The following is a 17,309-nucleotide window of genomic DNA, read 5'->3' on the forward strand; positions in this document are numbered from 1 at the left end:
ATTAGTTTACATAATAGGCTATTGACTGTGTTATATCACATTGTATTACATTACATTGACTGTGTTGTATCACATTGTATTACATTACATTGACTGTGTTATATCACATTGTATTACATTACATTGACTGTGTTGTATCACATTGTATTACATTACATTGACTGTGTTATATCACAGTGTATTACATTACATTGACTGTGTTATATCACATTGTATTATATTACATTATTTTATTTTGACATTCACACAAATTGATGAACAATCATGGGTTTAAAATTCATGACTCCAAAAGCACAGCTGCAGTGGTCAAACCTTTCATTGCATTTTATTACACAATTAGAAGTAATTTTTAGCGTGATCTTGAACAAAATGATCATTGTCTTTTCTCCGAGACGCACAAGCAATATTGTAAAAGAAAAACAAGAAAATATTGGATTTGTGTAAAAGTAATGGTAATTGTGTGGAAAATATACAAATCGTGAAAAATCGTATCGTGAACCTAATAGTGATTCAAATCATATTGTGAGTTGAGTGAATCGTTACATGCCTAGTAGGGCCCTTTTAATTATCTAATATGTGAGGGAGGAATGTACTTTATTATATTTTTGATTATTATTTTTTTTGTTGAAAATGAAAGCATTCAAATCAAATAATCAAATAGAATAAACTAGTTGAAAAAAGCCATTGGAAAAACACGCCCCCCTCACGTAGTAGAAGTTGTTACAAGGGGTTTGTATAGGATCAAATTAATATCATAATCTAAATACTGAATCAAGCAACTTAAAAACTGTCTGGGGCGCTCACAAAAGCCTGAGAAATATCCCGTTGTCTTAACCGTTGTCTTTCATTGGATACTGCACTTCTCTACAACTGTATCAACTGCTTCCCCTATAGCGGCCCCTATTTTTGCACCAGTTTCTCCTGCAATTTGCTCTCCGAGATTACGTCCAATTTTCGTGAACGTTCTCTCCGCAGTATCTCTTGCTTCTCTCTGGTGTCGATCTTGCATCTCTTTCATTTCTCTTTCGAGAGCCTCTCTCTGTTCTTCCATCTCTATACGTTTCCTCTCTTCCATCTCTCTGGCAATTCTTGCTTGTTCTTCCAGTTGTTCTTTCTTATATTTCTCTTCTTTTTCCAGAGCCTCTCTGTCATATTGTCTCTTCAGTTCTTCTGCCTCTTTGCGTCTCGTCTCTTCGTCCTCCTTAGCTTTCAGAGCCTCTCTCATGAGGTCATAATTTCTCTTCATTTCTTCCATCTCTTTGCGTCTCCTCTCCTCATTCTCTCTAGCAGCTCGGTCTGCTTGTTTTTGTTGTTCTTTCATCATTTTCTCTGCTTTTTTCTTAGCCTCTTTTTCATATTTCTGCTCCAGTTCTGCCATCTCTTTGTGTCTCTTCTCTTCATTCTCTCTGAGAATTCTCTGTTTCTCCTCCTCCAGTGCTCTCTCCGCTGCCTGGAACATTGCAGTGGTGTAGTGGCTTCCTCCGTTCATCTGCACCATCAAATTGATTTTCACCAGCAGCTCAGTGACCTGAGAGGGGTCCTGTTTTTTGTTGTTGAAGACGTGATAGCGACCATCACATGTGTTGAGTATTCCTTGTAGTACTGGATCATCGTTCAACATTTCTTCAATCGTTTCATCCTCAAGTCGGTCACCATAAGTGAACAGAATCATGGAGTATGCATGTGACCTTTGGCCAAACATTTCCTGAATCATTTGCACAGATCTCTGCTCCTCTTCTGTGAATCTATCCAGTTTGATCATAATCAGGAACACATGTGGACCAGGAGAAGCAAAACTAACACACTGTGTGATCTCTCTAATGGTATCTTCTTTGCTGTACGTGGTGTCGAACAAGCCTGGCGTGTCAATAACAGCGACCTTTCTACCAGCCATTACACCTCTGACTTTCTGACAGTTGACTGTCACAGATCTAGTTTTAAACTTGGAGTCAAAAGCTTTAAAACCCAGCATGGTGTTTCCAGTGGCGCTCTTTCCATTTCCAGTCTTCCCAACCATCACAATGCGAAGTTCTTCATCATTTATGATATCTGGTGGATTAAAAGGATCTGGTTAATGAGGCTAAACATTTGTGGTTTCCAAAACTGCTTTTTGCTTGTCTTCATTAACCACCTAAACACTATAGCCTATTTGACAGGAGTCCAGCTAGGGGCCTCTTTCCTTTCTCTTTCTAAAATAGATCTAGCGCAACACTTTGTGAGCTTGTAGATGGTTTTGCCAAATGTTCCCCCAGAGTAGAGATGCTACGGTTCATGTGGTTAAAGATGGAGTGCCGTGATTTTTTTCTGTTTTGTATGTGTCTATTGAGTTAACATTACTCTAATAGACCCCCAGGTGTGGTTAGAATATTGAAATATGTCTTCCCTGTGTATTTTTGTTTTCTTCGATTTGAAAGCTGAAAGCCTTGAGTGAAAAGGTTCAATCGAAATACAGATATAGTGACATCACAATATCATTATTTATCATCCCCTCCCCTAACCCCTCCCCCTTTATCAAACAACAACAGCTGTGGGTGTGGCTTCAGTTCAGGTGGATCACCAACCATCACCATAAAAACATAATTTTAACACTTTCTCTAATAATAGTACCTGATGACCATGTTTTAGGGGTTAAAAGATCACGGCATTCCCTCTTTCAAAAATAGAACAAAATGCATCTCCTGCCAGGATACATACCATCAAGTCCCCTGTTGCTCCCTGAAGCCATGTCTGTTTTGAGGGTGTTTTTCTTACTAGAGAGAGAGAGAGAGAGAGAGAGAGAGACAGAGACATTTGTACCATTAGCCCCTTTCTCATATGAACACTGGCACATGTCCGGGGAATCAGGTTGGGTCGGACATTGTCTGATGTTGCCCTTTCACTATAGCATGCAATGTAGAATGTCCATTTCAGATGCATTCACACAAAAAGGTAAATAGCCAGTTTGATAAGGTGGAGTGAAGAACACATTCATTACTCCCACTGAAATATAACGCACGCACGCACGCACGCACACACGCACGCACGCACGCACGCACGCACGCACGCACGCGACAGCATGTGGCAGGTGAAGTATAGCATGCCAATCTATAAGGGTTTGATGAGTCAGTGTCATGGCTTCTTATGAATACAATTGATTAATGAATTGATATAAATCTATTGATAAATTATATCATCTGTCTTTAGGCATCAAAACATGTTTGATCATTAGCTGGTGAGTGGTCATCAATACGCACGCACGCACACACACACACACACACACACACACACACACACACACACACACACACACACACACACACACACACACACACACACACACACACACACACACACACACACACACACACACACACACAACGTTTGAGCTTGTAGATCAGCTATCTTGCTTTTTGAATTGAAATCCTGAAGTAACATTTTTATTTAATTTCAAATGCCTTCAATTATAGTTATGTTATAACTTTATAAACTAGATATATACATTGGACATAAAAAAAGACAACATTTTATTACTACTCATTAAACTACTAATTTAGACGTAATTAAAGCGGGTCATGTTTTAACCCGAGGGCCACATTAAGTGAAGGTGGGGGCCGCATGTGGCCCCTGTGCCGCCATTTGCCCATGTATGGTCTAACTCTAAAGAGTTGGTTAACAGTGGCTGGTGGATTCATGAACTAATTATATTACAGGTGACATTTGCAAGGTAAATGCTGAATATGCATAATTATGACTGACAACACTATAAAGTTTCGCCATTATGCAAGTGAATAGAATAGAATACAATTTGAAAAATAGAGTATATTGTGGGTTAATAAATAGGCCTACATTAAAGAGGTTATTTCAATCGGTGATCACTCCGCTGCACGTGCACGCAAAATAATAAAATAAATACAAAATATTAAAAACCTCAAAAATGGAGTTATGAGGTTTCCTCCGGACAGCAACATGTTGCCTGAGATGCTGTCACTCACCTGAAGACGGGGAAACGAGACCCAAGGTGACGAGGCGTTCCCCTGGATCTGGACCTTGTGGTGGTTCTTTGACTGTGTTCTGAGAGCAGAGAAGGGGAATAAGTAAGGAAGTTAGTAATACATAGATAAATAGATAAATACACCAACACACAGACATAAGTGTTCAATAGCGTTGATTGATCTATGAAGAAATATACAAAAGATTTCAATTTTTTTGTTATCTGGTTTCTGCCTGCAGCATCGATATATTAATTATTCTAATATGATATTATCATTAACTGAAATGACATCACGCTAAACACATAATACAACTTCACTGCAGGAAATTATGCTATTGTTTATTACCACACAAAAATCATCATCATTATTTATTTTTTAATACATACATGAATCGTTGCTTTATTATTACCGTGAAATATTTGGATTTCTGCTAAATTACTCCTGTGGATATTATTTCTGCTACTTTTTGGTACTTCGTACTCATTTGTATGACTTTCACTCCACTATACATTTCAAATTTGACTTTTGACTCCAATTAATTTCTAGGATGCGAAAAAGTACAATTTGAAGCCCCATTTCAAATATAGCAGATGTAAGCTCACAGCACGTCTTGTATGTAGACTATTATCGATATTTCCTTTATGGAAAGCCTTTGATTTTTGTGGGGTAAAATGCACTTTTGAATAATCGGGTACTTTAAAAAACAAAAAAGCATGTTCATGTTTGAATACGTAGCCTACTTTAACTCAAGTGAGAATGTGACAGAGCAACCTTCACTTGTAGTTGAGTAATAATATTTGACCTGGAGTATCTTTACTAAAGTTCTGGGGTTGTTTGTCCACCAGTGCAGAATAGTAAAATAAACAAGTGAGTAAACTGCATAGGGTCTAATGTATAGGGAATTCGGGGACCCGTCCTCCACACACCTATGTGTATGTCTACATTTGTCCCCATTGTATGACACACAATTCTCCAAACATGCAAGTATCATTTCATGTAGACAGAGGTGTGACCAAAACTTGGTCAGCAAACCTTTAAGTGACTAAATTAATCAAATTATATTCATGAACAGTTTCAGATTAATTAAAAATCTCATTTGGAATTGGAAAATGATTGCAAAATGTTTGTTGCTGAATAGCCTACTGATCAATGCTGTCATTAACATCCATGTAAAGAGGTTAAGTGTCTTACCTGCTTCGATGCTGAAAATTTGAAATCCTTATGTACAACAGTGGTCTGCAGGATATAAGCCGAGGAAGTATAAAGTAAAGCTATGAAGCTCCTTCAACAAGGACGACCAGCTCACTGACACATCTCTGGTTGTCTCTGTTATTTTATAACCTCACGTCCCCTTCAGGTGGGGGGAGTCAGAGATCTGCCGTTTATAAGAAGAGGGCCATTTATTGTAAATGCTGCGGCGGGATCTTTTCTTTTTTTTTGTTCTTTATTTATCCAGGGCAGCTGAGGACAAGTGCTCACAGCAACGCCCTGCATGCATGCATGCGTGTGTGTACACGCGCGCACGCACGCACGCACACACACACACGCGCGCGCGCGGTGGCCGAACGGATTGCAGAGCGGTCTTGATACCGGAAGGTCGCCAGTTCGAATCAGCGGTCCGACACGTTACAATTACCACCGCTGAAGTGCCCTTGAACAAGGCATTGAACCACTACGATGAAATGTTCTATGAGCAGGGCCTGGCTGGAAACAAGTTCTTGAGCTTAGCCCAGATACCCTGGGTAAGTAATCATTTCACACACACACACACACACACACACACACACACACACACACACACACACACACACACACACACACACACACACGGCTCGGCAAGGCTACTTTCTACTACTACCATGGGCCATACTGTACACTGTACAAAATAAAATTAACAAAAAACGAACATTCAAAAGAGCACATTGCTGTCCAGAGGGCAAAAGGGCAGGTGCTCTAGCACCACCTAGTGTCTATGTGCACGCCACTTCCTGTCAGTTAACAGCATTTATGTTCAGATGGGTTCAATTTCTCTAAAAATGCTGCCCACCCAATCAGAACTGATAAATGGTACTGATATTTTGTGGTATGTTGTATATGGGCTACAAATAAATATTCTCCATAACTTTTGATTGGGTGGGCAGGACAGGACACAGCGTCACGCCCATTTGGGTGGGGTCTGCACACACCCGTCCCCTTAGAACCATCCCTGGTGGAGGTGGAGAGACTGGGAAGCCCCTGCTACTGAAATAAACACACTATGGAAATGATTACCGGAATATTGGAATACAGAGATATTTAGCATTGATTAAATTAAAGTAAGAAATCATAAATGAATGGAGAAAAAAGAAGAAAAAGGAAAGAATATACTGTGTATGAATTGAATTGTGAGTCTGTCCAGCGGCTCAGTGAGGTGCATAAAGTTAATGCGAGGCCAAAACAAATGTATTATGGAATACTGTAATCAAGTAATTGTTCATTTGTATTGACTGTCCACGTCAAACGGTGAATATCAGCAGTCAAAGGGCTTTTATTGCAGATGATTAAAGTACAGTGTCCTTTGTCCTTTTGATAATTATGCTTGTATATTGTTGCAGTATCTGTCCAACAGCAACACAGTTACCTAAAAGATGATGGTCCGTGCCAACTTCATTCCATTCACTGCAATAAAAGTCTTGCTTCACTGCCGTCCTTTGACCATGCACTGATATTCAGTTTGACGTAGGACAGTTAATAAAATTAACAATTACTTAAGTTTGGCCATATATACACACACACACACACGCACGCACGCACGCGCGCACGCACGCGCGCGGTGGCTCAGGGGTAGAGTGGCTGGATGGTAACCGTAAGGTTGCCAGTTCGAACCCGGGCTCCCCCAGAGTTAGTGTCGAAGTGTCCTTGAGCAAGTCACTGAACCCCTAATTGCTTCCGATGTGCTGGTTGGTGCCTTGCATGGTTTCCGCTGCCATCAGTGTATAAATGTGTGTGTGAATGGGTGAATGTAATGCATGTAAAGCGCCTTGGATAAAGGCGCTATATAAATGCACCATTTACCATTTAACCTTTGATTGGGTGGGCAGGACGCACGTTTGGGTGGACTATGCCAACCCTTGCCCCCCCTTAGAACATTTAAGGAAAGAAACATGCGCAGTTGAGACCAGGAAGTTGTACATGCCCAAATTTGTGCATGTACAACTTCCTGGTCTCAACTGCGCATGTTTCTTTCCTTCCATGGAGCAACATGGCGTCGCCCGTACGGTCTTCGCGTCTCGTCCTCTTTAGACAGTCCTTGGGAAATGCCAGGAAGTATGCTTATCTCGGTACAAGCCATTTGTACTTAGACATGCATGGCTTAATCTTTGAGACAAGCATATATGCTACTGGCAAATGCTATAATGGAAGCCATTGTTCTCGTGTTAACTAAAATAAAATAAAAAAACATTAAATAACTGCCTAACGATGCACTAGAAGGCGGGTTTCCATAGTGTCCATAGCCTTCTTACGCCAAAGATCCACCCACTGTGTTGCGTTGCGTTGCATTCTGCGTGCAAATGGATAAACTGGTACTTTAACAAAAGTGGCCTTTCGAGCACATATTGATGATGGTGATAATATCGTTAATCACAATTATGTTGGAAATGTTCATATCGTCCCTGCCATTCCCTAATTTAGACAAGCTTTTATCAGCCTGTTTCCATTGTAGCCTCCCAGACCCATGCAAGGCAGATGGCTGCATGTGAACACCTGTTGTTGGAAGACAGTGTGGACAAGATTTACAGCGACAGTGCTGTATTTTATTTTTCCTTCGCACCACCAAACCTTCCTGCCCTCTATGGGGTCAACCTGGCTGTTGTCCCATTACAACAGTGGTTCTGAAACCTTTACATGTCAAATACCCCCTAATTAATAATTACATGGCCACATACCCCCATCTGAAAATCCTTTGTACAATATAAATTAGGGTCTCAGAGATAGAAATGCCATTAAATGGGGGTCCGTAGACAAAAAAGGGACTAAATTAATTTCGCTCCTATGCCACGAAAATGTGGAACGCCCTACCAACAGTCATTAAGACATCCTTCAAAACTGCTCTCAAAGGGCACCTACGGATGGCTGCAATTTGAAACTGGCTCCCGTAAAATCTGAATCCTCCACCCACCCCTTTTCCCCCTTACTGTATATTTTTCTTTCCCTTTTTACCTCCTCTATGATGATTTCCTGTTTTGATGAATTGAAAATGGTGGGCCCTATTGTAAACAAGTGTAATGCTTTATAGTGTCGTCCACTCACAGTTAACAGTTTTTGTATTGAGTTGTACTTGAAATGTACTGTAATTCTGCAAACTGTTAATAAATCAATCAATCAATCAATCAATCAATCAATCAATGCGGGTCAAACTGGGGGTCCTTGAAATTAAACAGGTTTAAAATCACTGCTAGAGCCGTAAAAATATTCGGGGTCCCTGGCATACCTTTTTCACATGGGGGTCCGTGGGCTAATAAGTGTCAATTTGGGGGTCCCTTTGAAGGACCCCCTATGATATGGGTACCCCAAGTTAGCTCTTGAAATGGACCCCAGAGTCTTAAGGCCGCGGCCGCCCCTGCCTGGTGTACACAGTTTAATGTGCCAGTGTATAGGAACGCTCCTGCCTGGTGTACACAGTTTAATGTGCCAGTGTATAGGAACGCATGTGAAAGAGGCTGCTGGTATTCCCCCAACCTGAGCACTGTCAGATCTAACGTTGTCAGTACAGAGCTGGGTTTGGGCATTCTGGGTGAGGAAAGGCAAAAGTAAAGGAATTCACATTGACTTTTGTAGGCTTAAATTCTTAACACGTACTGTACTCTCTGGATAGAAACATTTATTTTCAGAAAACCAGTCTCCTCTAGTGATGAAGTAAAGCATCCTCTAATTGCTAACTGGTGAGACCCAACTGAAATTATGAATAACAAGATGTGTAAAAACTAAAAAAGGTTATTTTTACTTTATTAGGGCGCACGCACGGCACGGCGCACACCGTGTCAGTGTCATGGCTTCTTATGAATACAATTGATACATGAATTGATATAAATCTATTGATACAAGATCACATATCATCTGTCTTTTGGCATCAAAACATGTTTGATCATTAGCTGGTGAGTGGTCATCAATATTAACACCTAGATTGTAAACAAGTCATTTGTATAATTAGTTTACATAATAGGCTATTGACTGTGTTATATCACATTGTATTACATTACATTGACTGTGTTGTATCACATTGTATTACATTACATTGACTGTGTTATATCACATTGTATTACATTACATTGACTGTGTTGTATCACATTGTATTACATTACATTGACTGTGTTATATCACATTGTATTACATTACATTGACTGTGTTGTATCACATTGTATTACATTACATTGACTGTGTTGTATCACATTGTATTACATTACATTGACTGTGTTATATCACAGTGTATTACATTACATTGACTGTGTTATATCACATTGTATTATATTACATTATTTTATTTTGACATTCACACAAATTGATGAACAATCATGGGTTTAAAATTCATGACTCCAAAAGCACAGCTGCAGTGGTCAAACCTTTCATTGCATTTTATTACACAATTAGAAGTAATTTTTAGCTTGATCTTGAACAAAATGATCATTGTCTTTTCTCCGAGACGCACAAGCAATATTGTAAACGAAAAACAAGAAAATATTGGATTTGTGTAAAAGTAATGGTAATTGTGTGGAAAATATACAAATCGTGAAAAATCGTATCGTGAACCTAATAGTGATTCAAATCATATTGTGAGTTGAGTGAATCGTTACATGCCTAGTAGGGCCCTTTTAATTATCTAATATGTGAGGGAGGAATGTACTTTATTATATTTTTGATTATTATTTTTTTTGTTGAAAATGAAAGCATTCAAATCAAATAATAAAATAGAATAAACTAGTTGAAAAAAGCCATTGGAAAAACACGCCCCCCTCACGTAGTAGAAGTTGTTACAAGGGGTTTGTATAGGATCAAATTAATATCATAATCTAAATACTGAATCAAGCAACTTAAAAACTGTCTGGGGCGCTCACAAAAGCCTGAGAAATATCCCGTTGTCTTAACCGTTGTCTTTCATTGGATACTGCACTTCTCTACAACTGTATCAACTGCTTCCCCTATAGCGGCCCCTATTTTTGCACCAGTTTCTCCTGCAATTTGCTCTCCGAGATTACGTCCAATTTTCGTGAACGTTCTCTCCGCAGTATCTCTTGCTTCTCTCTGGTGTCGATCTTGCATCTCCTTCATTTCTCTTTCGAGAGCCTCTCTCTGTTCTTCCATCTCTATACGTTTCCTCTCTTCCATCTCTCTGGCAATTCTTGCTTGTTCTTCCAGTTGTTCTTTCTTATATTTCTCTTCTTTTTCCAGAGCCTCTCTGTCATATTGTCTCTTCAGTTCTTCTGCCTCTTTGCGTCTCGTCTCTTCGTCCTCCTTAGCTTTCAGAGCCTCTCTCATGAGGTCATAATTTCTCTTCATTTCTTCCATCTCTTTGCGTCTCCTCTCCTCATTCTCTCTAGCAGCTCGGTCTGCTTGTTTTTGTTGTTCTTTCATCATTTTCTCTGCTTTTTTCTTAGCCTCTTTTTCATATTTCCTCTCCAGTTCTGCCATCTCTTTGTGTCTCTTCTCTTCATTCTCTCTGAGAATTCTCTGTTTCTCCTCCTCCAGTGCTCTCTCCGCTGCCTGGAACATTGCAGTGGTGTAGTGGCTTCCTCCGTTCATCTGCACCATCAAATTGATTTTCACCAGCAGCTCAGTGACCTGAGAGGGGTCCTGTTTTTTGTTGTTGAAGACGTGATAGCGACCATCACATGTGTTGAGTATTCCTTGTAGTACTGGATCATCGTTCAACATTTCTTCAATCGTTTCATCCTCAAGTCGGTCACCATAAGTGAACAGAATCATGGAGTATGCATGTGACCTTTGGCCAAACATTTCCTGAATCATTTGCACAGATCTCTGCTCCTCTTCTGTGAATCTATCCAGTTTGATCATAATCAGGAACACATGTGGACCAGGAGAAGCAAAACTAACACACTGTGTGATCTCTCTAATGGTATCTTCTTTGCTGTACGTGGTGTCGAACAAGCCTGGCGTGTCAATAACAGCGACCTTTCTACCAGCCATTACACCTGTGACTTTCTGACAGTTGATTGTCACAGATCTAGTTTTAAACTTGGAGTCAAAAGCTTTAAAACCCAGCATGGTGTTTCCAGTGGCGCTCTTTCCAGCTCCAGTCTTCCCAACCATCACAATGCGAAGTTCTTCATCATTTATGATATCTGGTGGATTAAAAGGATCTGGTTAATGAGGCTAAACATTTGTGGTTTCCAAAACTGCTTTTTGCTTGTCTTCATTAACCACCTAAACACTATAGCCTATTTTACAGGAGTCCAGCTCTTTCCTTTCTCTTTCTAAAATAGATCTAGTGCAACACTGTGTGAGCTTGTAGATGGTTTTGCCAAATGTTCCCCCAGAATAGAGATGCTAGGGTTCATGTGGTTAAACACCTTAAGGGCTCGGGCCTATTTAATCCATTAATAAAATGTGCCCATCGTTTATAGCGCCCGGACCACTTTTACCGACGGACCGGATGTTGTTGTGAATGTCTGTGTAGCAGCTAACAATAGCCACCACACTAAAGATGCGATCGACAACAACGGGAGGTAAGAATAAATCTATCGCGACTAGCGACTGGACCACGGAGGGCCGTCAAACACAGGATGGAGCGATGCGACCGGTCTAATTTGACGGAGATTAATCAATCTCCGTCTCGGGCACATGACCGTGACCTTGAACTTGACGGTGATCTACGTCATGGGCCCCGAAACTGTTTTAAAGATGGAGTGCCGTGATTTTTGTATTTTTTTCTGTTTTGTATGTGTCTATTGAGTTAACATTACTCTAATAGACAGACCCCTATGTGTGGTTAGAATATTGAAATATGTCTTCCCTGGGTATTTTTGTTTTTTTCGATCTGAAAGCTGAAAGCCTTGAGTGACATCACAATATCATTATCGTCCCCTCCCCCTTTATCAAACAACAGCTGTGGGTGCGGCTTCAGTTCGGGTGGATCCCCAACCATCACCACCCACCTGAAAATGAGCTGGTGGGTGTGGCCACATAAAAACATAATTTTAACACTTTCTGTACACTTTTTATTTATTTTTTATCTCTAATCATAGTACCTGATCATGTTTTAGGGGTTAAAAGATCACTGCATTCCCTCTTTCAAAAATAAAACAAAATGCATCTCCTGCCAAGATACATACCATCAAGTCCCCTGTTGCTCCTTGAAGCCATGTCTGTTTTGAGGGTGTTTTTCTTACTAGAGAGACAGAGACAGAGACAGAGACAGAGACAGAGACAGAGACAGAGAGACAGAGAGACAGAGAGACAGAGACATTTGTACCATTAGCCCCTTTCTCATATGAACACTGGCACATGTCACACAATCAGGTCGGGTCGGACATTGTCTGATGTTGGCCTTTCACACTTGTAGCATGCAATGTAGAATGTCCATTTCAGATGCATTCACACAAAAAGGTAAATAGCCAGTTTGATAAGGCGAGGGGTGGAGTCTGGACACACACATTAATTACTCCCACTTAAATATAACGCACGCACGCACGCACGCACGCACGCGACAGCATATGGCAGGTGAAGTAGCATGCCAATCTCTACTATAAGGGTTTGAGGAGTCAGTGTCCTTCACCCTTTTTGCAAAAATATATATGTTAATGATGTTTAGAAGATTTAGAACACTTTCCTGGGGGTCTTTATGTGTGTATGTGGTTTTAGATATTTTAGATTTTAGCAGTGAGCCTAGTGTCTCTGATGTCATCAAAAGTGGGCTCACTTCCTTCCTGAACTAGAATTCCCATAATGCTTTGGTGCACTGCTCCTCCTTGTGGAGGGCTGTCTTACTGAGACAACATGTAGTCCAAGGACAGTCTAAGAAGGACGAGACGCGAAGACCGTACGGGCGACGCCATGTTGCTTTGGAAGGAAAGAAACATGCGCAGTTGAGACCAAGGAAGCTGAACGCGGAAGTGTTGGCTGCATATAGCCCATTGCGCATGTTTCTTTCCTTCCATGGAGCACCATAAGCAACATGGCGTCGCCCGTACGGTCTTCGCGTCTCATCCTTCTTAGACTGTCCTTGATGTAGTCCAGGAAGTAAGTGAGCCCAGTGTTGATGACATCAGAGACACTGGGCTCACTGCTAACATCTAAAATATCTAAAAAAAACACATATTACACACAAAAAGACACCCAGGAAAGTGTTCTAAATCTTCTAAACGTCTTTAACATATATTTTTTGCAAAAAGGGTGAAGTTTCCCTTTAATGAATTGATATAAATCTATTGATAAATGATCACATATCATCTGTCTTTAGGCATCAAAACATGTTTGATCATTAGCTGGTGAGTGGTCATCAATACGCACGCACGCACGCATGCACACACACACACACACACACACACACACACACACACACACACACACACACACACACACACACACACACACACACACTCAACGTTTGAGCTTGTAGATCAGTTATCTTGCTTTTTTAATTGAAATCCTGAAGTAACATTTTTATTTTATTTCAAATAAACTAGATATATACATTGGACATAAAAAAAGACAATAACATTTTATTACTACTCATTAAACTACTAATTTAGACGTAATTAAAGCGGGTCATGTTTTAACCCGAGGGCCACATTAAGTGAAGGTGGGGGCCGCATGTGGCCCCCGTGCCGCCAGTTGCCCATGTATGGTCTAACTCTAGTCTAAAGAGTTGGATAACATTAACAGTGCGGCTGGTGGATTCAAGAACTAATTATATTACAGAGGTAATTATATTACATTATTCAAGGTAAATGCTGAATAATGAATATGCATAATTATGACTGACAACATGCACTAAAGTTTCCCCATTATGCAAGTGAAAAATAGACCATATTGTGGGTTAATCAATATAGGCCTACATTAAAGAGGTTATTTCAATTGGTGATCACTCCGCTGCACGTGCACGCAAAATAATACAAAATCCACATGCAGCACATCCAGGGCCAAATTAGCCATTGGGCCAGTGGGGCCGTGGCCCAGGGGCCCTTGGCTCTCAGGGGCCCTTCAAGGAAACTGGATCGCGCAGAACTGGGTTTGAGGCCCTGAAATTTGGCCATTGATTTAGTTAAATTTAGGTCAAAAAGATGATAAAAACACGAAAAGACACAAAAATGTTGCGTGCTCACGCGCTATGGGGGCCCCAAAAACATTATCGGCCCAGGGGCCCTCGTGGGGGTTAATCCGTCCCTGAGCACATCCCTGTGAATGAGTACATGTTGCCTGGAATGCTCAAGGTTCAAGGTTCAAGGTTCTTTATTATTTGTCTCCCGAGGAAGAAATGTGTCTTAGACAAAGGGCCCGCATGCAAGTGTAGCCCTTATGCCCATGTCGCCCATGTCTTAGAAAAAGGGCCCGCATGCAAGCGTAGCCCTTATGCCCATGTCGCCCATGTCTTAGACAAAGGGCCCGCATGCAAGTGTAGCCCTTATGCCCATGTCGCCCATGTCTTAGACAAAGGGCCCGCATGCAAGTGTAGCCCTTATGCCCATGTCGCCCATGTCTTAGACAAAGGGCCCGCATGCAAGCGTAGCCCTTATGCCCATGTCGCCCATGTCTTAGACAAAGGGCCCGCATGCAAGCGTAGCCCTTATGCCCATGTCGCCCATGTCTTAGACAAAGGGCCCGCATGCAAGCGTAGCCCTTATGCCCATGTCGCCGCAGTGCAGCACCAATACATCTTTCTTGCATCAAAGAAAAAGAAAACAAGAGGCAAGAAGTAGATTTTCTACACATTTTGAACTTGTGAAGTGGGACATTCTGCACAATGAGTACTTTTACTTTTAGTACTTTAAGTACATCTTGATGCCGATACTTTTGTACTTTTACTCAAGTAAATTTCAATTCCGTACTTTTACTTGTAATGGAGTAGTTCTTTATTGCAGTATGGTACTTTTACTTAAGTAAAACAATTGAGTACTTTTTCCACCACTGTGAATGAGTAGGCCTCTAAGGTAGGCCTACATGTTGCCTGAGATGCTGTCACTCACCTGAAGACGGGGAAACGAGACGCGAGGTGACGAGACGTTCCTCCTGGACCTTGTGGTGGTTCTTTGACTGTGTTCTGAGAGCAGAGAAGTGGAAGTGGAATAAGTGAGGATGTTAGTAATGCATAGATAAATAGATAAATACACCAACACACAGACACAGTGTTCAATAGCGTTGATTGATCTATGAAGAAATATACAAAATATTTCTGGTTTCTGTCGATATATTAATTATTCTAATATTAATATGATATTATCATTAACTGAAATGACATCACGCTAAACACATAATACAACTTCACTGCAGGAAATTATGCTATTGTTAATTACCACACAAATGCACCCACTCATTATTTATTTTTTAATATGAATCGTTGCTTTATTATTACCGGGAAATATTTTCATTTCTGCTAAATTACTCCCGTGGATATTATTTTTCTATTTTCTAATTTTTTGTACTTTTTTGTATGACTTTCAACATACAATATGAATTAACCACTTACAGTAAGCACCATTTCAAATATAGCAGATGCAAGCTCACAACACGCCTTGATGCAATGCACAGCAAGCTTGTATGTTTGTAGACTATTATTGATATTTCTTTGAAACTTTATGGAAAGCCTTTGATTTGTGTGGGGTAAAATGCACTTTTGAATAATCAGGTACTTATTTTTTAAAAGCATGTTCATGTTTGAATACGTAGCCTACTTTAACTCAAGTGAGAATGTGACAGAGCAACCTTCACTTGTAGTTGAGTAATAATATTTTACCTGGAGTATCTATACTAAAGTTCTGGGGTTGTTTGTCCACAGTAAAGTAAACAAGTGAGTAAACTGCAGAGGGTCTAATAATGTATATAGTGAATTCATGTTCAATTCAAGATAGTGGGGACCCGTCCTCCACACACCTATTTGTCTACATTTGTCCCCATTGTATGACACACAATTCTCCAAAAATGAAATTATCATTTCATGTGGACAGAGGTGTGACAGCAACTTGGTCAGCAAACTTTTTAAGTGACTAAGTTAGTCAAATTATATTCAGTTTCAGATGAATAAAAAAAATCTCATTTGGAAAATGATTGCAAAATGTTTGTTGCTGAATACTGATCAATGCTGTCATTAACATCCATGTAGGTTAAGTGTCTTACCTGCTTCGATGCTGAAATCCTTATGTACAACAGTGTAGGTCTGCAGGATATAAGCCGAGGAAGTATAAAGTAAGGCTATGAAGCTCCTTCAACAAGGACGACCAGCTCACTGACACATCTCTGGTTGTCTCTGTTATTTTATAACCTCACGTCCCCTTCAGTGGGGGGAGTCAGAGATCTGCCGTTTATAAGAAGAGGGCCATTTATTGTAAATGCTGTGGCAGGATCTTTTTTTTTAGTTCTTTATTTATCCAGGGCAGCTGAGCACAAGTGCTCACAGCAACGCCCTGCACGCACGCACGCACGCACGCACACACACCTGCATGGGAGCTGACCAGTACAACCACATATAGTCACAGTCTTATAGAAGTTTTTATTCCATAGCAATATTGTATATTAGTTTGATGCTCCCGGTCAGAAGAACACCCCCAGGCCTCTTGAGAATCTAATGAGTGAATGAATGAATGGATGAATGGATGAATGAATGAATGAATGAATGAATGAATGAATGAATGCATGAATGAATGAATGAATTAATCTAATGAATGAATGAATGAATGAATGAATGAATGAATCTAATGAATGAATGAATCTAATGAATGAATAAATGAATGAATCTAATGAATGAATGAATGAATGAATTAATCTAATGAATGAATGAATCTAATGAATTAATGGATGAATGAATGCATGAATGCATGAATGAATGAATTAATGAATCTAATGAATGAATGAATGAATGAATGAATCTAATGAATCTAATGAATTAATCTAATGAGTGAATGAATGAATGAATGAATGAATGGATCTAATGAATGAATCTAATGAATGAATGAATGAATGAATCTAATGAATGAATGAATGAATGAATGAATCTAATGAATGAATGAATGAATCTAATGAATGAATGAATGAATGAATGAATGAATGAATCTAATGAGTGCATGAATGAATGAATGAATGGATCTAATGAATGAATGGATGAATGAATGCATGAATGAATGAATGCAT

At 40.0% G+C, this 17,309-nt stretch overlaps 1 protein-coding gene across 1 annotated transcript; it reads right to left on the reverse strand.

The window, feature by feature from the left end:
* Positions 1 to 589: 589 nt before the first annotated feature.
* Positions 590 to 16,414, reverse strand: LOC306922189 (GTPase IMAP family member 8-like). The gene is made up of 6 exons (XM_079499585.1): positions 16,299 to 16,414; positions 15,152 to 15,225; positions 12,299 to 12,354; positions 10,115 to 11,308; positions 3,972 to 4,043; positions 590 to 2,049 (listed from the first exon to the last, which is right to left on the reverse strand). Exons 3-6 carry the CDS (start codon positions 12,327 to 12,329, stop codon positions 845 to 847), a joined length of 2,502 nt encoding a protein of 833 aa, XP_079355711.1. The 5' UTR covers positions 12,330 to 12,354; positions 15,152 to 15,225; positions 16,299 to 16,414; the 3' UTR covers positions 590 to 844.
* Positions 16,415 to 17,309: the final 895 nt, after the last annotated feature.

This window comes from Electrona antarctica, assembly GCF_951216825.1.
Source record: "Electrona antarctica genome assembly, chromosome: 4".
Classification (NCBI taxonomy): Eukaryota; Metazoa; Chordata; class Actinopteri; order Myctophiformes; family Myctophidae; genus Electrona; species Electrona antarctica.

Bases quoted from the DNA above. Each gene is read 5' to 3' on its own strand.
- LOC306922189 (XM_079499585.1), bottom strand. From the start codon at position 12,329: ATGGCTTCAAGGAGCAACAGGGGACTTGATG. The intron at 11,309-12,298 runs GTATGTATCTTG...TTAATCCACCAG, and splicing joins GAGCAACAGGGGACTTGATG to ATATCATAAATGATGAAGAA. The intron at 4,044-10,114 runs GTATCCAATGAA...CTCAGAACACAG, and splicing joins TACAGTTGTAGAGAAGTGCA to TCAAAGAACCACCACAAGGT.